Source organism: Dipteris shenzhenensis, chromosome 5, assembly GCF_047967505.1.
Source record: "Dipteris shenzhenensis isolate YYH24624 ecotype China chromosome 5, Dip_SZ_1.0, whole genome shotgun sequence".
NCBI lineage: Eukaryota > Viridiplantae > Streptophyta > Polypodiopsida > Gleicheniales > Dipteridaceae > Dipteris > Dipteris shenzhenensis.
In genome coordinates, this window is record NC_141600.1 from 12,209,840 (window position 1) to 12,234,536 (window position 24,697).

General features: G+C 41.8%; 1 protein-coding gene across 2 annotated transcripts in view; it reads left to right on the forward strand.

Annotated features, from left to right (window-relative positions):
- The window catches only part of LOC147901631 (telomere repeat-binding factor 1-like), a 50,143-nt gene extending 43,590 nt beyond the window's left edge, over positions 1–6,553 (forward strand). Inside the window, exons 4-6 of one of the 2 annotated variants that reach the window (XM_087374927.1) lie at positions 5,131–5,214; positions 5,370–5,778; positions 6,043–6,553. In XM_087374927.1, the coding sequence (XP_087231053.1) occupies positions 5,131–5,214; positions 5,370–5,778; positions 6,043–6,089 (540 nt within the window). In that variant the 3' untranslated portion in view covers positions 6,090–6,553. The remainder of the gene's footprint in view (positions 1–5,130; positions 5,215–5,369; positions 5,779–6,042) is intronic. The other variant, XM_087374928.1, reaches the window with a different exon arrangement.
- Positions 6,554–24,697: the final 18,144 nt, after the last annotated feature.

The window sequence follows — 24,697 nt, forward strand, 5'->3', positions numbered from 1 at the left end:
AGTGGGCAATTTCATAGTTTGTGAGTCACTTGGCAATTGGATCACGGACTTGAGGACATTACATATAGTTGTACTCACATGCTACCATTGTAAATTTGCCAGTTGAATATTGGTACCGACACTCACTCATCCATTTGATATCCTATCAGTACCTTGGTAGTGGGCATTTCATAGTTTGTGAGTCACGACTCACTTGGCAATTGGATCACGGACTTGAGGACATTACATATAGTTGTACTCACATGCTACCATTGTAAAGTCTCCAGTTGAATATTTTGACATATAGTTGTACTCACATGCTACCATTGTAAAGTCACCAGTTCAATATTTTGACATTGGTTCCTGCTCTTTCTTATGTCAAGCCTTGTTGTCGTTGACACTTTGTTGTCATATATTATAGATAGTTTTTAATCTTGTGCACATAGTTTGTTCATGATGGCTAGATCTCATGATGATGTTATCTTTTTAGACCATAACAGCAAGCTATGTGATAATAACTATGGAACTTGAAAGTTCAAGATGGTCAATATCATCCAGTTCAAGAGGTTGTGGAATGTCATTACCGAAACAAAGAAGAGACTAAGCCTTAGTGTACAATCTCGACAACTCCCTTCACTCCTAATCAGCTTCAAGGGCTAACAAAGCAACAATCTGACTGGGATGAGAAGACATGGTGAGCATTGAATATCATACATTTCATTGTAAAAGATGTCATGCCACCCATCCTCTGAGTTCAAACATTTGTTGTGAGTGCATGGAAGGCAAAGCCATTTTAATGACAAAAATTGTCCAAGATCATCTTTAAATGAGTTGAATACAGCTTCAAAGCTGTGAATTGAGATAGGACCATACTACCTAGCCAGATTGAAGGATATTGGGGATCACTTAACTTCAATCGATCAAGAGATCAAGTCAAAGCGACTAGTCTAGGACGACTAGTGCATGACTACAATTGTCATAAGAGATGTACGTGCTTTCTTTGAACTCATGTCAGATATTCTCATGCAAGAGCACATGAGACGAGTTCTCACTAGTAATTTCAAGAATCATGACCATGACACTAGTCGATTCAACAATCAAGGGAGAGGAAACAACCATGGTAGACAATCTTAGTCTTCATTAGTAGGATATTAGCATCAAAAGCATGGTCCTTCTGTTTAGAGGGGGGACATGGAATCCTAGGGGTAGAGGAAACCCTAGAAGAGGAGGAAACCTATCAAGTACTCCTAGAAGAACAGGAAATTGCAACTACTTTCCATTGGGAATCAAAATGCAGGAGAAAGGAAAGAGACTTTGTCAATGGCCAACCACATGGGGTAGAGGGGGCTGAGATTCGTTTTGGAGCAGCAACAATTCCTTTATCAAAATCGTTATGAACTAGCCAAAGCTTGGAGCTGAAATTCTTTTTTTGGAGCAGCCAAATCCTGCAGCTGAAATTCATGGAGCAGCCAAATCCTGGAGCTAAATTTCGTTTTGGAGCAGCAGCACTTCGTAGATCAAAATCATTTTTTGTAGCAGCCAAAACTTGGAGCTGAAATTTGTTTTTTGGAGCAGCCAAAGCTTGGAGCTGAATTTTGTTTTTGAAGAGGGTGAAGGAGGGAGTAGAGGGGCGAGAGAGGGGGAGGGAGAGAGAGGCTGAGAGAGAGAAGGGAGCGGCTAAGGGGAGCAAGGAACGACAAGGAGTGCCTTACCAATCGAAGGTTTGAAGATCAGGAGCACGTTGAATCCTTAAGGAAGTGGGTGCCCCTGTGAGACCGAAGGGCATCATCACAAACTCATGTTGGGCTTTCTCTGTGCAGAAGGCTGTCTTCTGGATATCCGGTTCGTGAATTCGGATCTGGTGGTACCTGCTCTTCATATCAATCTTTGAGAACATCTTGGCTCCCTTCAGGCACTCCAAGATGGAGTCGATCCTTGCATTGGGAACTTGCTCTTGATGGTCATCTTGTTCCGTGCGCGGTAATCCACATACATCCGAGCTGAGTTGTCCTCCTTGTTGACAAAAAGGATTGGAGCTGCATACGGTGAATTACTGGGGCGGATGAAGCCACTACGTAACAACTCCTCCAACTGCTGCCCAAGCTCCTCCATCGTCTTTTTGAGACGGTAAGGATGCTTGCTTGGGGGCGATGATCCAGGAACGAGCTCAATACAATGGTCCTCTGGCCGACTCGGTGGTAGAGCAAAATATCCTAGTAATGTTGAAGCGAAGCTTCTTGTTCAGAGGTCTTGGTTGCCGTGCTAGAGTAGAAGCTTCTAAGGCTTGGAGTTAGGGGCCAAGCCCTTAACTATGAGTTGGCCCAACTTATTGAGGCCTCCCTTTGCATAGGCTAGAATCATCGTCTTCCAAGCAACCCTAGCCCGAGTATTGCTTTTTTCATCCGAGCCTGCCCACCAGAAATTGTGCCCCACCAGAAATTTTCCCACGCATCCCCTATGGAAGCACCAACACGAGGCAATATACTACACCATCATTAGGACTTGTTTTACCACCAACACTTACTTGCCTCCCAAAATTGAATGTCCTTGGACCTTGTGAAGAAACCAATAACCATTTGTTACTTAATACCCATACCAAATTTCAAAAACTGTTTGGGCCAATCTACTTTTGTTTTAAAAAATATAGTATTGGCACCATCTTGTCTCTATTCTCGTCTCCACATACCTATGCCATGTACAATTGGATGGGAGCTTAACCCCAAGGTATTTAAAGGTATCCACAAACTCCACATATAAGAATTCAGTTGTAAGCCTTAATAACTATGATCTTGTTTTGTCTTCTTCACGTAAGCCCAATGTCTTTACAAAATTCCTCTAAAGCATGCATCATTCTACGAGCTTCATTCTAAGTGCGCCAGAAAGAAACCACATTGACCACATATTTCAAGCATTGTAGGGAAAATGAAAACGGGAAACGGAAACGGAGCAGGCTTTCTAGGACGGCTGAGACAATGAAACACCACATCAGCAAGGGGGTTTAGAAAAGGGGATTTTGAACTAGAGGAGTCGAGGCTGAGCTTTGAAGGAGGGTTGAAGGGGAGTGGATGATGAAGGAGGCTGAAGCAGCCTGTAAGAGTTAAAGGACTTCAAAGTAGTGAATGGGGCTCAAGGAGGGACAGAAAATCCTCTGGAGTGCAAGAATATGAGGCTGCAGGAGTGGAGGGAGTGCAAGGGTAGAAGTGGAGGCAAAAACGCAGGTAGAAATAGCAAAAAGAAGCAGTCGGCACAAATCGTGATTTAGCGGAGGGGGTTGTTGCCTAAAACGGCTCGTTTCAACTGGCTGAAACATGGCATTCAGACCAAGCTGAAATGTTTCAGACGCTGTTTCAAAAGTCTGAAACATTTTAGATGTAGACCCTTTCTAAAACAGCGTTTCAACTGGGTGTGAATGGGTTCGCCCAATTGTATTTTATATTTGTGATGCTTAGTCCAATCAAAATTTGATACAGATCTTTGGACAAAAGCTTGAGGACTTTTGACTACAAGCCCTAGACCAAAATAATGATTCTTTTAGGAGACTCGACTCAGGTACCTATATTTTGGAATTTCCAAGAAAGTAACTGCTGGCAGCTGTTGGTTGAACCTAGGTGAAGAGGGCCACGATTGTAGCTCCAATCTTTCTCTTGAACCTTGAAACAGTTGCACAACAGAGTTTTCACCCATTAGGATTAGTATGAAAAAGACAAAACCCTAAAGATAGTGTTTAATCATTTGTAGATAAAAGCCTAACTATGTAAAGGACGAAGGAGAGAACTTAGGATTGAAATTTGAAAGCTTTCTAGGCCCTCTCAAAAGAAAAACGAAATCTGAAAATAAGGAAGTAGTTTGGGGAGACAGTGTACCCAATTTGCTTGCAGGCAGAAATATGGCGATCAGGTTTGCAGCAATATGACCTCTTGCAAGTGGTGATTATGGCCTGATTCAAGGCAGATTTGATGGGCAGTAGAACAGGTGGTTGATTGCAGCAGTAGAGACTGAAAGTAGACGATGAATTGCAGCAAGAGAGGCGGGAGGAATGGGCAATGTGCAGCAGCAGGTGGAGCGGGTCAAATAGGTGTTGGATCGACAGAGCAGGCTGAGAGATAGGCGATGGACAGCAGGACAGGTAGGCAATGGATGGGCAGCAGGTGGAGCGGGTCAAATAGGTGTTGGATGGACAGAGCAGGCTGAGATAGGCGATGGACAGCAGGAGAGGTAGGCAATGGATGGGCAGCAGGAGCAGGCTGAGAGATAGGCAATGGACAGCAAGAGAGGCTGATGTGCAAGGCTAAGGAGCTCAAGCTCTGTATGAATCCCAGAACAAGGCTGGCCCTTAATTTATAGCGGAGCTAGTGGAAAAAGCATGGATAAAAATAGAAAAGAAGCTTGGAGGTGAGAGCATGCTGGTTATGTATCCACATCATTTGTGTATGGGGGTTCAAAAATGCCTTCTTGGTGTGCATATTCCATTAAGAGCTCTAAGTTGTCTATGCATAGAGCCCATTGGATGGAGTGGTTAAAGACCATGGAGTGAGACATTCAAAGTGAAACGGCACACCACCCCTTCATGTTTATCTTGTTCGTGAAGGGATGGCTCCCTCTAGGCATCATAATAAATTATTATTTGATGGATTAAGACTTTCCAAAGGAATTTTGGGTACTGGAATCCAAATTCCCCTCTAATTAAATCAAACATGGTCTTTTCTCGCATTGGCACTCCCAACATGAATACCGTGACTGGAAAACCATCTGGATACACGTGCATACCATGCCCTGCTAACCTCTCTATTTGTGAGTCGCCTGGATGACTCAAGTGTTTATCTTGGTAGCCTCCAACTAGGCAAAGCTCAAACCTTGTGAAGGTTCCTGGAAACAATTCCAAGGAGCCAATAGGACCGAACACAGAACACACACAATGACAAGATAACAACACCAACCAACAAGTCTGCTCACAGTGAGTGGCACACAGAGAGAGAGAGAGAGAGAGAGAGAGAGAGAGATTTACTTGTATGCAAGATCAACAGTCTGGCAGCAGTGATATGTATTTTTCCCAGTCCTGCTTGTATGTATTCATTTTGTTGCTTTCAGCTGATCTTTAATAGAGAGAGAGAGAGAGAGAGAGAGAGAGAGAAGCTGAATCATAAACTACAGGATCATCATCCTGTTCCCTCGAACTTCAGAAGATTGCTGACAACAAAGTTAAAGTCTCTTAGTGTGCAGGGAAAGCTGATTAAGGCACGCCTCTTTCTTTACATAATTTGTCAAATCACATCTCTTTCCTAATCCCTTTTAGCTTTTGATAGTTTGTTTACAAGAATCTGAGTGTGAAGTATTTCAACACTATCGGCTCAATGCATGCTGAAATGGATAGGGTGTTATGCACTCCGCAGATGAGGCAAAATTACATAGTCAGTGATAACATTGTTTTTCCAGTTGAAGAAAAGGCTGCAAAATATCGTTCTCGGAAACAGAATGTTGAGGCAAAGTCCCTAATTATGGACTCAAAGCCACAAGAAAGCAAAGATAAGCAGCTATCAAGGATTTCTCAACATCCCTCCAAGAAAATTAGGGATTCTGGATTTATTGAATTGAAGCTGGATGAAGATGCTTCTAGGGTTAAGACAATGACAGCAGTGGAAGCTGCCAGGATAGCTGCGCAAGCAGTTGCTGAAGCAGAGGTAGCTGCAGCTGCAGCAGAGGAAGCAGCTAGAGTGGCTGAAGTTGCTGAGGCTGAGTGGGAGGCTGCAGAAGCGGCGGCAGAAGCGGCAGCAGCATTGGCTCTTGGAAGCCCAAAAAAGTGTAAATCTTCAAACTTTTCCATGTTAAGTTTTTATCTTCTCTTTTAGTATGATCTAATTACACATGCTATTATATCTTACAAGAGCTAATGAGTGAAAGATTATGCCCTTTTTTGTGCCATCTCACTGTCTGACCTGCTGTTTGATATTTTTTACTATGAATTGGGAGAAAAGTTACTGGAACTTTTGCTCTCTTGGTTGACGCAAATACTTGACCAAGTGTGTTATATCTGACTGTGTGATGACATTTACAATATGGATGCAGCAGTCAGGACATATTCTGCAGTTCAGGGAGTTGCAGTGCCTGGCTAGGTTTGTGCGCTTTCGGCAGCCCCCAAGGGAACGTGTCTGTAAATAACGTCTTAGCACATAGAGCTTATGATCTGTCAATGGCCACAAGGAAATAGAGCTTTTTGAATTTTTGAATCCATTAGAGAGTGTCCTTTTTGTATACATTGTTGTAGAGGTAGCCTATCTGTAAAAATGTCCTTGCTTCTTTTTAGAAGTGCATAGAAGATTTGTACAAAGACTGGGACCAATGCATAGTAAGCTGATGTTTTTGCTATACAAGGATGCGATTTCTTGTGAATGCATCCCGAGAACAGTTTAACTTCTTTAGCTTCAGTTGTAAGAATTAGGAGGGTTGTTTTCTTCTGAAGCTTTTCTGGTCTATAGAGACAAAGCCTGTAATGTTCTCCAAAGTGAAGTTGCAAGCTTTGGGATATGCTTGGGAATCTCGATCCCTCTTTTCTGGTCCATTATAAACGTGTATTTTGAGCGCATGATAAGCTTTTTTGTGGATTACTTGCCTTACAACCAAGTGCATTGTTGTTCCATTCGTTTCCTATTTTAACCAAATAAATTTAAAAAAAGGCCAAGCAATTCCAATTATATTTCATGGTTTTTTAACTCTGAGGAGAAAAGGAATTGTAAAACGTGTGGGACATTGGTTAGGCATAGGGGGATCATCACTAAATTTTGATCCAAAACAGCTTAAATTACTTGTATAGAGTGGAAATGAGTAGGCATTAAAAAATAGAGCCCATTCTTCACCTTGACCTTCATTCCCACCCTCATTTACTGCCTTACCTTTCCTTGCCTCATTTTCACCCACATCCTTTGCTACCTCACTTTTGCTCGCCTCATTTTTCGTGCAACTAGACTCTCTCTCTCTCTCTCTCTCTCCCTCTCTCTCTCTCTCTCTCTCTCTCTCTCTCTCTCTCTCTCTTGTGATAGGCAAACTCTTGACACAGTGTGTTACTCCTACAAGTTTTTTTTCGACAATAGGCTCTTAGGGCTGTGCTAGATGCCTCTAGATCAATAAAATCCCTATGCCCCCCCCACCCCCCTTCTCTCTCTTTGTGCTTTGTTGGATGCAATGTTCTCCTTCCCTTATATTGGTGCAGTCAATCAACCTCCTCTTCCTTGTTTAGCACATCACAAACTGTGTGGTTGCATTGGAGATCGACCTCTCATCACAAACCCAACCCTCCCCCCCTACCTTGTTTAGCATGTCTCAGTTTGGTTTGCTTTGTGGGGACGTGTGGATTTTGTAATGTATAGCCTTGTGGATTTTGTAATGTGAAGCCATGATTTTCTAATTGATGTGGTGTTTGGAACATATGTTTTCTTGTTGTAGGTATGTGTTTTCATTCATTTTGTTTTTTACCCATGAAATTACAATGCTAACCCAATTGATTGCATGTGATTTGAAATTTTAGGTTGAGTTGTGGAATTTGAGTTGTGGAATTTGGAATCACAACCCACACATTTGAGTAAAGCAAGTTACCACTTAAATAATTTAGGAAGTATGATTAGAAAAACGTAAATAGAACACATTTTTCACATGTAGATCATTTAGAATATGTGCTTTTGGTATACATATAACAATGAATTCCTTTTGATTTGGATATATATTTATTCACAAATAGTATGGTCGTATATTTGCCATGTCCTTAATTTGAGGGAAATATTTTGGTCAATCCATAACTCAAAAACTGCATTCTGAGTTTTGAAAGAAGCTAATAATGAAAAAGATTACATAAGTATTTTATTTTATTAATTGCCATCCCAGATCATACAACAGCGTGCCTTTAATAGAGAAAATGATGTCACGAATCTCATGCAAGCATAACAAAATGATCTTAATGTGAAAAAAAACATATGAATAAATGAAGATAGAATTGAAGAGGGTGAGAAATATGCGTGTAAAGCAAGGCCATAAATGTGTCTTTGTTATATGGCCAAAAGATTCTCATTGCGAAATTTATTTGGCAAATTGAGATTAGAGTGACAACAATTTTATGGCATACTATTGGTACTCTTGTGCTCATAGAATTTAGACTACAATGTGAAGCTTGTATAGGAACTTTTGTTAACATGTTTGCTATTGCTTCCTTGCACATTGAAAGCCCAAATTTGCTTTGGAAGAACTTGTGATTTGACGGCTAGTGTTGTTGGTCAACTCGTAGCCTTAATCATAAGAAGGAAAAAGATTGTTTAGGCAAACTTTGGTAGGGTAAGGAATGTCCTCCAAGTTGGGAATGGGTTGGTCTAGAATTTGATTGAGTGGACAATAAATGTTGATAGTCCTATCTAGTTTGTTCCAATTCAGGGTGTCAAAGTGTTAGCATTGCTTGGGCACTTTTTAAAAAAACTCATCACCATGTCATCATACTATCTGGTGAGGGGCTTTTGTATGTAAGCAATACTGTGCTACAATGTGGGTGGAGTTATTGAGGAGAAGAGCTTTGGCATCTATGTTTTAGTTGCTCATCTATGTTCTCTAAGGGAGTGGCGAGATAACTGTCATTAGGGAATGACCAAAGCTAGATAAGTAATACGTGGAGGAGGTAGTCGTGTGTCTTATATGGGTTGTTGGAGGATTTGGGGGAGAGATTGGAATGCACACGATAATGCATCGTACGCTATGTTGTGTTGAACATAAACATGACCTTATACGTCAATCCCTTAGGGTTAGGGTTGGGATTTGACCTTATTCCCTTACGGCTTGTGCAATTTAGACCATCCTTAACACCCCCTCATAAATTGCACTAAGCAAGTAGAGGGTGGATGTACAAGATCTTTTTTGGATTTTGTTTGGTTCATATGATAGTAACCAAAACTGAAAAAGAAAGACATTAAAAATCAGAATAGTATGTGCATAGTGACTATGCATGAAAGTTTGCAAGAATAGTTCAACTTAGTCAATCCTGTACACAATGTCCATTTCACCCTCTTAAGTTGTAATTCATTCTTTACCTTTGGAAGCAAAAACAAGAAAGCAGGAAAGAGATGAGGGAAGAATGTCAAAAATGAAGTTTGCTCGGATGGTTGATGCATGTGTTAAAGCTAAGTACGTCACAAGTCTCTAGGGACAATGAAGCTTCTCTATCAAAGATGCATCTGTTGTGAAGCTAGTCACTATAGTTATGAAGAAAGAATTCAGTAGGTTGAGAGTATCACCAACCCAAAAGATTTGATAGCATTGTTTGAGGTATGTTACAATGGAGTTATTTTTCTATCATAAGATGCAGGGTCATAGAAGAAGATTACATAATTGGTATGGACGGAGTGATCCAGGGGTTGCATAAAAGTTGGACCAAGGTGCAAGTACAGTACTATGCTCTCCCAAAGAAGAGGTCATAAAATTAACAAGGTATGGCAACATATCAAAGTTGAAGGTGATCTAATACTTGCATGGCTAAACATAGGATGTAGCATCTATCATAGGTTGATAGTGGAGATGATAGTATATAGTCCGAAAAGCCTAAAATCACATGAAATGCATAAGATGTCCGTGAGACATATGACCTACCAAATGTTGCTAAAGGGTCAAATCTAAAACCTTGGATTCAACCACTAATCTATGCCAAGTATAGACTGCATACTAAAGCGAAAAATGTTGGTGCAATGTAGCATAACTAAGCCAAACATGGATGACTTTTTCGCGTTAGTTTCGTTAATAAGCGAAAGTTTTATATGGCTTATGAAAGTTTATATGCTTTTATAAAAATAAGAGCTTAGTATATTCGCCACAATTTGAAACTAAAATTAAAAAAAGAGCTAGGTTTAGCCTTTAAGATTATAAAATTATAAATAAAGTCCATGAAAATTCGCCAAAGTTTTATATAATAGATAAATATATTTGGAAACTTTCACCAACATATTATATATACAATTTAAAAATTTGGGTAGATCTATAGAATTAAGCACCAAAAGAAGACGTGCAATCAAGTATAATCTAGTGTTAACATTTAATGTTTGCTAGAATGATAATAATATGGAAGTTTTATCTATTTGAACATTTTATCCTCTACGGTCACCACACCCTACGTGTTGAAAATGGGTGTGTGCCTTATCCTCCACAAGTCAAAGCGTGGGTAGCGGGAATCTTATGAGATGCGATGGAATGTTTGTGAGATTTTGTTGATTTTTGGAGCTTATGCAATGTAGAGACGTTCGACTGTGACTAGGATCGCTCGAAGAATGGTTCTTGCGATGTAGACATGCGCGACTTGCTGGAAGAGGCGAGGTACACTGGTCTACAGAGATAGTTCATGGAGTGGGCATGCAAGCGTCATTGAGTTGCACGTTGCCATGGGCATCTATTTGTGTTAGCCTGTGGTGCTCATGGCCTACTTGCTATGTGAGGAGTTGGAGCTGTCCGTCGACTAGAGAGGTCGGCGTTGTAGCCCGTGTGCTTCGTTGTGATGCGCTTTGAGTTGTTGGCCTTAGAGCTGCTGCTGCTGGCCTTTATTGCGTTGGATTATGTTGCCATCTGTGGAGGTTGATGTAGCTATTTGCAAGGCAGGTCGATCAAGGAGATAGGCTTGCAACTTTGGAGAGCGACTAGTTCGACGTTTTTGTGTAGGAGGTCCCACGAGCACGCTTGCAGCCTTGGAGCGTAGAAGTCGACTTGGAGGCTAGCAGAAGGTCGTTCTATCGCAGATTTCGTCGACTATGGCATTGGCTAGCGCATGGCTTTAGGAATGTCGCAGCCGATATGGAAGCTTACTGCAGCATCGGACTATGTAGGAGGCTATGTGCAGGAACCCAAGATGCAAGCTAGCTCTGCTAGCTAGTAGATAGGTCGTCGCATCTGAGGTCGACCAACTAGCGGCCATAGATGGAGTAGGTCCAGTGAGACACGAACACCAGCTCATAGATGGGCTGCCCATCATCTGTTTAGGTGATTTGTTGGTGAGGCAGCTCGTTGACAGCAGTTGTGTAGGACTGCATTGCCTTTGTTGAGGTCGTCTCAGTAGTCGTCCCATGAGTTGAGTAGAGCTATAGATTTTCTTGGAGGAGCTAGGGGAACTCTAGTGCTGGGTGCTTGGGAGCATAGCTCGTTGAGGCTAGTTGTATAGCTCGTGTGCTGCTTGTTGTTGAGCAGAGGTGAAGCATTTGATCTCTTGTTGGAGCGGGCTGAGTCATTGTGGGAGCTGAAGACTTGCCTATCGAGGCACATCTGAGTAGAAGCTTGCTGAAGCACTGCTCGATTGGTTGAGGGTCATTGCACCTCGGTTGCTAGGATGCTTTTAGTTGTAGAAGCGGGTTGTAGGGCATGCTATGGGCCTCCCCTTGCTGTGTATAGCTGAGCTTTAGCTGAAAGGCCGTGAAATCTATGAGCCTCACTGTGTATAGTCAGCTATGATCCTTGGCATTTGTTTGTGTGGGTTGCTGTTAGGACAAGCGTTTCATACCGCCGCTTCAAGCATGTGGGTTGCTATCGTGACGCTTCGCCTTTTTGTGTAAGTTGGAGGTGGTTTTATGAGTCTCGTAGTGTTCTATGTCTAGGAATGTTTTTCGTTGTGAATACTTGTGAATTTGAATTTAAATTTGTGGCTGCCAATAGGTCGAGCTTTGAGGGAGATTAGGGGATGTTGACGTGTTGAAATCAGCTACTGTTGGTTGTTGGTTGTGCTAGGCAAAATCTGGTGAGAACTCATGTCATTGCCTCTTTCTTGGTTCATTCTACAAGCTCACGGATTCCCTTAGCGATTGAAGTTTTTTCTCTACCCTCCAATGATGACGTTCTCTATTAATTTGCATATTTGTAGAGACACGTTGACAAAATTCTCTCTTAATCTACGTTGTAGCTTGGTGACATTCTCTCTTCATCTGCATAGTTGTAGGCTGTTTGTAGAAATACAAACTCATTATGCATAAAAGAAATACAAACTCTTTCGTACATACTACGAAACATTGTCAGACATATGAAGGGGGTAATACACAATAACATTCATGTCATTCCCTGGAAAGAATGGGCATTATCCTTCCTTAAGAAATAGGTGTGTGAGCCATGGCAAAGTTTAATGATCAAGCAGGAAGCTTACCAGATGTGATTCTTAAAATTTGGAGTAGAAGGAAGCATCTTCATTGCTCAACATGCTCAGAAGTCTAGAAAAAAGAAACGAGAAAAACTACTTGCAGAAAGTAGCCACTCTTAAAGTATATAGGAATAAAAGCATACATCCGCATAAGCTAGCATCATGCACAATCCTCCAAAGACATAAAATGGAATTCAATCTGCAGTCTTTGATGAAGAGGAACCTTTCCCAATAGACCTTATCTATGTCTATTTGGTCTTTCATACACCATAGCTAGTAGGTGTAGAGGATTGACTACAGTAGGGAAAGAATTAAGGCTGACATGTAGGCAGCAGATCTACTGCCACATGGGTAGCAAGTCTTTTTTAATGTATTTATTGGTGCATTGTATAGAGTAAGTTGAAATTGGTTTGGCATGCTTTATGTAGTGTAGTATTATGATTTCAAGCATGAAATAAGGGCTTGGTTCAGGAAGTGGTGTCTGGTTCCTGCGCTCACAAGGCAGGGGGCTAAGAGGCACCACAACCTAGGACCAAGTTTCTTAGATCTAGTTGACAAGCTGAAGAAATGTATGCTTATTTATTTTTTAAAATTTTCTATTGTGAATATGCATATGCATCATTGTCTGTGATGTGCTCTTCCTTTTTTAATGTATTTATTGGTGCATTGTATAGAGTAAGTTGAAATTGGTTTGGCATGCTTTATGTAGTGGAGTATTATGATTTTAAACATGAAAGAAGGGCTTCGTTTAGGAAGTGGTGTTTAGTTCCTGCGCTCATAAGGCAGGGGGCTAAGAGGCACCACAACCTAGGACCAAGTTTCTTAGATCTAGTTGACAAGCTGAAGAAATGTATGCTTATTTATTTTTTAAAAGTTTATGTTGTAGATATGCATATGCATCATTGTCTGTGATGTGCTCTTTATTTTTTAATGTATTTATTGGTGCATTGTATAGAGTAAGTTGAAATTGGTTTGGCATGCTTTATGTAGTGTAGTATTATGATTTCAAACATGAAATAAGGGCTTGATTTAGGAAGTGGTGTCTGGTTCCTATGCTCACAAGGCAGGGGGCTAAGAGGCACCACGACCTAGGACCAAGTTCCTTAGTTCTAGCTGACAGCCTACAGAAATATATGCTTATTTATTTTTTTAAAGTTTATGTTGTGAATATGCAGCTAGCATTATTGTTTGGTATGCATGATTTGATGTGATCCTTCTTTTTTTAATAAGTTGATACCAATTTCATGTATGTTGGGCTATGATAAAGTTGTTCCATTCCTTAGATTTAGAACTATTTTTTAATGCTCTTTTGTTTTGATCCTACATATGGTTTAGGGATGGAAGGATCTAAGCATAATGCTATTGATTTTGAGTTATCTAAAGGACAACGGAAGTATGTCAATCAGGTCCTTCAAGATGAGCTTCTTGTAAAGATAAATAACATGAGTACAAAGGAGATGGAGATGACCATAGAAAGCACTTCTAGATTGCATACTCTAAAGAGCAAAATTGTTTTGAATACAAGGCATCAAGTAGAACTGGATCCTAACAGGAAACACCTTGTAGGGATCACAAAATGGGACACTGATGTTATACTATGGGTAGAGAGCATGGATGATTTTTTCAAGTTATTTTCGTTAAGAAGCTAAAATTTTATATTGGCATCAAAAGTTTGTATGCCCTAATAAAAATGAACATTTGAAACATTCGCCAAGATTTGAAACTTTTATGCAAAAAAAGCTAAAGTTTCGCCAACATTCATATTTTTTCCTTCAAATTTCAAAAGAAAATATATAAAAAAGTACTACATTCTATTAATATTGTGAAACTAAAAAAGGGCCGTGAAAACTTTCGCCAAGATTTTATATTAATATAAAAGGATAGATTCGATAAAAACATTCCTGGTAGAGAGCAACATTGGGAATGTCTTGGCTCGGTTTAATGAAGCATGTGCAAGGAACCCAACATTTGCAAATGATATTAATGAGGAAAAGATGCATTTATAGAATTCCTTCTGGGCTAAAAATAAGACAAAGGTTATAAGGTCGGATGTGAAAACCATACTAGCTGTAAGTTGGGAGAAAAAGTCAGCAATTGCTTTCGGAAGGGCGGAGGAAGTAGCAAAAGGAGAAGAAAGTGCAAGGATTTTGAATGGAAAAATGTGAGAAGTGCAAGGTAGTGATTCTTAAAAGCTACAGATTAGGGCATCATATAAGTAATGTGTCCTTCATGATGTACATAACTGGAAATGAGATCCAAGTTGGTGAAAAGATAGGTTCTGGCACATATGGATTTGTCTACAAAGTACAACTCACAGGTGCTCCAAGATTATTACAGCATATATGCTATGCTGGAAACAAATATAAAGGTGACATAGGGGATCGTACACGAGAGGCAAGGAAGGAGGGACAAATGCAAATTCGACATCCTGTGCTTGTTCGTGTTATTGCAGCAACTCCAAAAGAGCCCTTATGGACTATCACACCATATTTTAATGGTGGTAGCTTGATGCACTTCATGAGAACTTTACCATATGAGCAAGGCAGGTTTAGGTGCTATGTTGACATAGTCTTAAAAAGAGGCAAAGAAACGAAGGCAAGGCCATAAGGAACATTGGAAGATGTATGCACAAGGGAGCAAATAGAGCAAATTAACTACTTTAGTTCAATTGTGCACCACATTATACATGCACTCATTACTGGATTAGCAAGGTTACATAAGGGTCAATGGATTCATACAGACTTACATCGTGGTAACATTCTGTTAGATTTCACAGCAAATGGTGCATGTAGAGTTGGCATAATTGATTGGGGGATGGCACTAGTTTCTTCAGAGACTAGAAAAGCTTTTAAGGATATGAAGAAGACACCTCTAGAGATTGACCAACAATTTACACAAAGGAAGCATAAGAAAGAGCAAGAGCATGCACGAAAGAAGTGGTTTGCACCTGAGCTTTAATGTTTTTCTAGGAGAGGTGTGTATAGCCCTCAGTCAGACATATATGCATTAGGATGGATAATTACAGAGATTATATAGTTTTGGGAAGATGCAATTGGGTATTTTGAACAGTCTCGCCACATGCCTGATAGTGCACTATTAAAGTGTATTAAAAAACATGCCTTTGAAAAGATGATGACTAAGAATTCTATAGAGAGAATAGCACTTATGGATACCTATAGTATCCTATCAACATTTGGATGTAATGCAAGTCTAGCAATGCAGCCCCTTGATGAGATGAATGTTGCTTTGAAGCTAGCAACATAGAAAATATACTCAGTCTACCTTTGAATGTTGCTTTGGATGTAATGCAAGTCTAGCAATGTAGCCCCTTGATGAGATGAATGTTACTTTGAAGCTAGCAACAGAGAAAATATACTCAGTCTACCTTTGAACGTTGCTTTGGATGTAAAGCAAGTCTAGCAATGTGGCCCCTTGATGAGATGAATGTTGCTTTGAAGCTAGCAATATCTTGTTGTTGTATTCATGTGGTTGACTTGTATTCATTTTGTATTCATATAGTAGATTTGTATGAAAATAAATTAAAGTATTTCTTCTCTTGGAAGATGTGTTATACTTGATTTGCAATGCACTTGAAGTGCACATAATTTTATAAGGATAAGAATTATTATGCTATTTTTTTAGCATGTGTTTAGAGAAAAGAAATTATGTTCTATTTTATGCTCAACTAATAAAGACATAATTTTTTAAACAGGTACTTATCATGGGAAGAAAGAAGAAAGTTCAAGCTCTAGAGAAAAATACAAAAATGACATCTTTCTTATTACGTTCTACATCATTGGGTACTAATATAAACATGTTTACAACATCAAGTACACCAGAGAATTTACTCTCAAGCTCATCATCCATGAATCATGAAGCAATTAATGGGACTCCTGAACATGCTTTGGGCACAATGCATCATGCTAGAAATCAATGTCCTAGATCACTGCTTAACGATGATAGTTTTAACAGGGATTTGAGTTTTCAAGTCTTGGAACCAGGGAAGACAGGATCACAAAACTGTAATCAAGGGAATGCAATTGGAATTGAAAATTCATCAGCTGGCACATCATTGACAAATAATGAGGTAGTGGATTTAACTAGATTGGAAAGTGGAAAAATGTCAGAAATAGTATCATCAATGTCAACACCAACTGAAGAAGCCATTGAGAATGCATCACAAAGTTGCAACTCTTCTTCAAGTAAGCAGAAGAGAAAGAGAGCTTGGGATATTCATAGGAATTTTCAAGAAGATTGGGTAGCCAAATATCCTTGGTTAGACATAGAACAAGTGGACACTGGGGATGCACCAAAGTGGGCCATTTGTAAAATATGCACACGGGCAAGGAAAAAGGAGGCATGGTTACAATTGAAGATTGATACGATTGAGAAGCATTGTGGGAAGGTTTACAAGACTGTAGAAGGTACAAGTAATGAAAAGAAAGTGATCAAAGAATGGGACAAGGAAAATAACCACCACTTAAAAAATGAGATTGAGTACAATAAGTTCTTGCTTGCACAAGAGTCTAGTAGAAATAAAAGTGAAGGATCATTGAAAAAGCATTGGGAATGTATCGATGATCAGGTTGATAGAGAAAAGATGGTGCAATTCTCAACTATCATGCAAATATTGAAGCAAGGCCACTCACTGATAGACTTCTCAGGTTACCAATCATATCTTCAATTTTTGGATGTTCCTAATTTGGCAAGCATGCATTGGTCAAGGAGTAGCACAACAGATATGGCTAACCACATGAGCCAAGTCATAATTGATGATTTAAAGGAGACTTTAAAACTTGTAGACTTTTTTCTGTGTCATTGGATGAGTACACAACTATGGATACTACATCGTGGTTGGGAATGCATTTATACGTGGTAGAAAACAATAAAAGAAAACCATATTTTTTACATGTACACAAATTTAATTCAGAATCCAATGCTAATAACTTAGTGCAAGTTTTGATCCAAGCTTTAAAAGAGTATGGAGGCATGACAGAGTCTGAGATGGGTCAAGAAACTTCTAAGGACCACAAGGGGCTATGCACTGAGTTTATCGCATATGGGATCGACACGTTAGCCCCGATCCTAGCAAAGCTATTCAATGACGCTGTTTGCCTTGGCTTCCCCCGCACTTGGGCACTCAACACCATCACCCCCATCCACAAGGCAGGGGATCCCATGGACTCGAGTAACTACAGGACTATCATGATTGGACATGTGATGTCCAAGATCTATGCAGCAGTATTGGATGCGTTGGTCAGCTTGTCCGCAGAGATGAGAGGGCTCAGAGCAGAGGGTCAGGCCAATTTCAGGTGAGACCATGGGACTATGGATCACATACTCACACTCAGGAGTGTCATAGAGGAGGCCAGATCACGGAAGGAGAGGGTATATTGCTGCTTTGTGGATTTCCGCAAAGCCTATGACACAGTACCTCGAGCTCGACTCATCACACACCTACAGGCACTGGGATTTGATCAAGAGATCATCTGGGCAGTCATGGCACTTTATGAGAGTCTCAGGCCGAGTTCGTACAGGCGCAGGTTGGACATATGAGATCTTGAGTACCATAGGGGTCAAACAGGGTTGTTCCTTATCACCAACCCTGTTTGGCCTCTACATCGATGAGCTACAGACTTTCATGGGGGCTTCCGGAGGGACCGGTTGCTGACTTGCTGGGATCATCATCAGGATTCTTCTTTATGCAGATGATGTGGCACTCTTATCGTCCACACCCGAGGGGCTCCGGCGACACCTGGATGCACTGCAGGCTTTTTGTTTATCCCATGATTTGGAGGTCAACCTTGGCAAGACCAAGGTCATGATCTCTAACACCTCTCGAGCAAACATGCACTGGAAGTAGTTCACTTTTGGTGGGTCACCAGTTGAGAAGAAGAGGAAAATATTTCGTTTCTTTTGACTTTTCATTCATGGAGGGAAGGCAGTAAGTTAGTGAGGATCACTTTCAAGCTGAACTCTCTTGCGCTTGCTAAGGAGTCTACTTCCCTTTGGGATTGTAGATAGCCTAGGATCATTTGGACTAGGATTGCAGGACTTTTGGGCAGGTTTTCTTCCTCTCCTTTTTTTGTTACTTGGGCTTAGGAGCTTGGCTCTCTTTGGTAGGCCCCACATTTTGTTCACACCTTAGTGGCCATTTGATCTAGGATGCAAGTGTCTTCAAGGTCTAGTCTTCAGCTAGGAAAACAAAAGGACGATGCATGCCACATAAATATAACAAGAACCACTTGAAGGCACTGTTGGAAAGGTCACCTCCCCATCTGTAAGCCCCCATATGAGGAGAGCAAGGCGGAGGGAGACCTGGGGCAGGATGTGCCCAAAAGAAGAGAGGAGGGTACCTGGCTGATCTGTAGTACAGAAAAGTACGGAGCTGAGGCGCACACGTGTGGCAGATCAAGAATCCAAGAAAGGGCGCAGCAGAGGCGGGACAGACCAGCACATGGGTCAGCCAGGAGAGAGGCTGGTTGGGTTGCTTGGAGGCAGCCAACCAGGCCTTATATAGGGCAGGCCTAGGGGCTGGGCCCTTGCCTTGAAATGAGGGCTCATGCCCTAGTTTTGTGGTCCAAGAGGGCCCTTGTTTTGAGCCCCAGAAGGGGCACATTTTATAGGCCAGAGGGGGCAGGATGACCGACCAGCAGGTCGGCCATTTTGGATCTGCTGGGTTGGTTGGTTGGCCAGCCCTCTGGGCCTATAAAAGGGAGGGCCTTGTGCCCTCATAATTCATCATCTGGAGCAGTCAGTCCACCAGCAGAAGGAGCAGCAGCAGGGCTACCTTTGGGCCTATAGTCAGGAGGAGAAAGAAGTACCTTGTGCTGAAGACCTAGCTTAGGGCCATTCTAAAGGCCGATCAAAAAAACTAAAGGAAGGAGTCCGACTCAGATTCAGAGGGTGACACAAAAGCCAAAGCTAATGTGGTAATCAAAGAGTTGTTCTTGGTGACATCTCCGTGTGTTACCAAGGTTAGATATGCCGACCTAGAAACTATAGTGATGATATCTGACATTGAGATGTGGGTCGACGAGGAGTCGGATGCCTTTGTGAAGGTGAAGGACAACATGGAGTGCTTGGTATCTTCCAAGTGTGTGGCTGCTGATACTGACACGAGGGTGGATTTCATGGAGTGCCCTAGGGTTTCATGTTCAGATGGATATTGTACTTCAGAAGGGGACAGTACAGGATTACACAGGCTATTGGTATGTGCCTTGATGAGGTGCATGGTTCAACATCGAAATGTTTTAGAGGAGGACTACAAACAGGGAGTTCCTGGAACATCGTCATCGACATGTTGGCATTGGGCTGAGATGTGTCGGTGAGAGGGGGTGTTGGAGAGGTCACCTCCCCATTTGTAAGCGCCCATATGAAGAGAGCGTTGGGGAGGGAGATCTAGGGCAGGATGTGCCCAAAAGAAGAGAGGAGGGTACCTGGCTGACCTGCAGGAGCATGGAGCAGAGGACAGCAGCAAGGACCCAAGAGAAGAGGCTATGAGCTCACGGATGACATCAGTAGTAGTACGGAATAGTACGGAGCTGAGGCGCACACATGTGGCAGATCAAGGAGCCAAGAAAGGGCGCAGCAGAGGCAAGACAGACTAGCACATGGGTCGGCAAGGAGAGAGGCTGGTTGGACTGCTTGGAGGCAGCCAACCAGGCATTATATAGGGCAGACCTAGGGGCTGGGCCCTTGCCTTGAAATGAGGGCTCATGCCCTAGTTTTGTGGGCCAAGAGGGCCCTTGTTTTGAGCCCCAGAAGGGGCACATTTTATAGGCCAGAGGGGGCAGGATGACCGACCAGCAGGTCGGCCATTTTGGGCCTGCTGGGTCGGTTGGTTGATTGGCCATCCCTGTGGGCCTATAAAAGGGAGGGCCTTGTGCCCTCATAATTCATCATCTGAAGCAGTCAGTCCACCAGCAGCAGCAGCAGTAGGGCTACCTTTGGGCCTATAGTCAGGAGGAGAAAGAAGTACCTTGTGCTACAGACCTAGCTTGCAGAAGGCTGCCCACCTAGGCTAGTTTCCAGACAGCAAGGTGGAGAGGATCATTCTGGACGGAAAGTCTATAGACGCTCGAGGTGGAGCACGCGGGCTTGAGTCTAGAGATAGCCAGCAGATAGGAGAAGTAACTTGTGGTAAGATCAAAGGACCACACCATTGGTAGGACTCTGGATCTCTCTCTTTTGTATTGTGTCCTTAGCTTACAGGCGCTTGAGGTGGAGCACGCGGGCTCGAGTCTAGAGATAGCCGGCAGATAGGAGAAGTAACTTGTGGTAAGATCAGAGGACCACACCATTGGTGGGACTCTGGATCTATCTCTTTTGTATTGTGTCCATAGCTTTCGACGGAAATGTAATATTTTGGTGTCTTTTATATCTGGCTGGTTCATTGTCTATTGATGAGTCTGCACATCTATCCTATGCACATAAGTTTAAGAAGTTTGTGATTCCACACCCCACATCACACTGTGTGAGATCCTGAGCTATTCTATCAGTCTTCCGCTGTGCGTACCCTCTGTTGGTCGATTTGTAACAGGCACATCCATTCCAATTAAAAATAATAAATTTGTGGAAGTTTTGATGCTTGTTTGACATCTTTTAAGTTACTTCTAGTTTGTTCAAATGTAAAGCCAAGATTATATTGAGTTTAGGGTCAATCACTTAGATGTCTAAGGGGTATGTAGGATATGGCATCTTTCTTTATCTAAAGTTGAAAATCTTATGACAAGAAGGAATAAAGAGAACAATGTAGTTTGTGCATGAGATTACTATCCCACTCTAGCATTAGTCCACACCTATGCAACACTAGAGCTGCAAGTGTAAGAGAAGCCTAGTCATTTGACTCCCACTCTCTTGGTTCGATTTCCCCTTCCCCTTCTCATTTACCATTCATTCAAAAAAAATGATAGAGTGTAGGAGGGTTTCTTCAGCTTTTGCAACATTCCAATCATTGACTGTAATATCATTAACAGCTGCAGAGGATGTCACTGTAGTTGGGATGCATCACATTCCTCAGACTGTTGTCTTTCCCTTGAAAGTGGTGTCAACTCAAACTTGTACAGTGCATACCTAGGCAATTCAAGCAGGACGTGAGACCAAATGAACTTGCAACTATGCAGAAAACTACAGGTAAGAATTCTCATTGACGAGTGTTCACAGCACCTGCATGAGCTGCTGGGATATACCAGCATGATAGAGTCCTCCTGCATCATATCGGGGGATGGGAACATAAAAGTACCATCAGCATTCTTCATAAGCACTGCCCAGTGGTAATTCAACAGTTGTAACAGACGAATCAAGTGTATACATGTTTCCCTTGCTTCTGACCTTCTGGATACCAAAGGTTCAATAGAATAGCCATTCTCGAGACCTGAATAACACTGACTTAGGAGGGGGAGGGGAGGGGGGCGGGAAGAGAGAGAGAGAGAGAGAGAGAGGGGGGGGGGGGGGAGAGAGAGAGAGAGAGAGAGAGAGAGAGATGCTATTGCTTTTAACATCAATATAAACTCTATGCTTGAAGCAGTGAACATTTCTGTTTAGCAGGATGAGAGCGAGAGAGCGAGAGAGAGAGAGAGAGAAAGAGAGAGGCTGACTACTTCAACTTTCTTTGTCTTTCAGACAACTTTTGATTCTCCACCTGGAAGTGACCCGGTGGCCTTAGACCTAATGAGTATGGGTAAGGGTCAAGCTTGGGTGAATGGTAAAGGCCTTGGCCGCTATTGGTTGAATTTTCTCTCTTCTAACCTTGGATGCTCGAGTGAATGTGATTACTGAGGTCCTTATGAATCCACAAAGTGTAGTAAAAACTGTGGTCAACCTTCTCAAAGATGGCAAGTTCCTCCTCGTCATCGTCCCCCCCCCCCTCTCTCTCTCTCTCTCACTCACACACACACACACACACACACACACTTTTTTTTTTTTAGTGAAATCCATTTGTCATTATATTACAATGAACAGTCCCAAAGGGATGCCAGCTACAAACATTAGAAGATGTCATTATATGACAAGAAAGCAGGATAATCTCTCTCTCTCTCTCTCTCTCTCTCTCTCTCTCTCTCTCTCTCTCACACACACACACACACACACACACACAGAGACACACAGAAGCACGCACGCAGGTGCACGTGCACGAGCATGTGCATACGCATGCCCAAACGAACACATACACACCCATGCACAGCACAGGCGCACCTAGGCAAGTGCACATGCTCTCTCTCTCTCTCTCACACACACACACACACACACACATTTTTTGTAATACTATATTTTACTGTGAGGGAAACCTCTAAAAGAGGTAAAAACCATCATGAAGTACAAAAGGAAAAGGTACAAAAATGCAGCTGTCAAAGACAAAGAAGACAGGAGGTCAAGAAAAATGACCAAGAAAGGAAAAGAAGTGTGTGCACGCACACACTTTATTCATTGTGGATCCCTCCCTGAGCCTAGCATATTGGTCCTCAACCTATGCCCTTCATTCTTCCACGGTACGGAGGCTAGATTCTACCTTGTTCAGCTGGTCCATCATGGTTTGAACCAGGGATTCACTGGTCGAGAGCTCATCCTTGAGCTTTGTAAGGGTGACCTCCAGCTCTTCGACCTTTTCTCAATACTCCTCTGCTCTATCAAGGGCAGTTTGTTCAGTAGCTTGTGCAGTGACCGTGAGGGTGTGGCTATCGTGTGTGCTGAGTTGTGCTTGTAGGAGAGAGGAGGACAGTTGGGAGGCATGCTCTTGCCTTTGCTGCAAAATTTTTCACACTACTTGAGGGAGTTGGTCCATTGCATCTAGCAGACCCACACAAACAAATAGGCATTCGTGCATAACACAATCACACAATGGATCAACAACACCCTCTATTACACCTAAACTTGCACTTTTCATCATCTATGCTGTGTGTTCTATCTGACATGCATTACAAAACATGTGTATACACAGGTACCACATTCCTAAGTCATATTTGAAACCCACTGGAAACCTACTAGTGTTATTTGAGGAGGTTGGTGGTGATCCGACAGGAGTTTCTTTTGTTACAAGAGCGATTGGAACTGTCTGTGCCTATGTATCAGAAACAGATCCTACCCATATGGATGGACATACTCCAGCAAAGACAAATAAGCCTAAAATGAGGCTTCAATGTGGGACAAACCAGAGCATTTCATCCATTCAATTTGTTAGCCATGGTAATCCTCAAGGAACATGTCAAAATTTCAGGCAAGGGAGTTGCCACGCTGAGGGCTCAATCAACATTGTAGAGCAGGTTAGAAATGCTCATTCCCCTTTAATTATCTCTCGATTGGGCACAGATGCATAGAAAGTACAGAAAAATGCATAGCAATCTTCCTGTTCTTGACCTGATAATGCTAAAGTTGAAAAGGAAAAATTAATATTATGCATGTCTGCTCTCTCTACACACACACACGCACATGCATGCATGCACACACGTTTGCACATCCTTGCACAAGGCTCATGTTGCTTTTCTAATATGTAACCTTCTAATATGTAACCTTCTAAGATTGTCTCAACGAACATCCAGACATACTACTCATTTGGGACTGCCAATTATGCTTCATCAAATAAGGTTGGAGCATTGTTTTTTAATCTATTTCAATTAAAGGACTTATAGGTCATTTCCCCTCCTATCAATGGTCAACCTCCTAGCATATTGACATATTAATGAGCTCAATACTCTCATACCAGAGAGAGAGAGAGAGAGAGACAGAGAGAGAGAGAGATTTGATGGATGAGCTTTTTCCTAATAGTTTCACTTTGCTAAATTGATGCTCTATATTATTGTTTGGCCAGCCATCCACTGAAATTAGCCCGACACTTGCAACTCCATCAAGACTACTTTTGATTGGATTGGGAGATTCTGGGGACTCACTAGCTATAGCTTTAAAGTAGCACTTACTGTGATATTGTCAATTGCACCCCTTTGCCCTTTGTTGAGACCACTGAAGCTTATAATCTCAGCTTTCTTAAGTAATGTGATTGACTTTGTAGTGGCATAGTGTCTTTCAAGCCCACATAGGCAAGATGAATGTGATTTGCATCCCTCTAGCAAGACATCTTCAGCAACCTCTTTTACTACCTTCTTAACTCATAAAGAATCATAAAAACAACTTGGCTATGAAGGCGGATAAAGCAAATTGTTTCTTTATTCCAAGCTACAAAGGATGGTGATGTGTCTGGTATGTAGGTGGAGGACATAACCAAATATGCTTCAAGTAAAAACTATGGAAAATCATAGCAGTGGCTAGTTTCTGTGTTTGGGGCAAAGGAAATTTGCAATGCCTGAGAAGGAAAAGGAGCCAAGAGTAGAGGGAGAATGTGGAATGTTGCACTACAATTGAGGGAAGCAGAAGATGTCTTGCCTTTACCCACACTTATGAAATATGCAAGTTTCATGGGTAAAGGAGAAGAGGTCAATTGAGTAGCAGCGATAGTAGCTTGCAAATTAACGGTAAAGGAGGAGAGGTCAATTGAGTAGAAGCAATGGAAGATTTCAAAACTATGAGCTCAATATCTAAAGTAAAAGGTACAAAAAATTTCTCTTCAATAGACTCAGAGGAGTCTTTAGACCATAC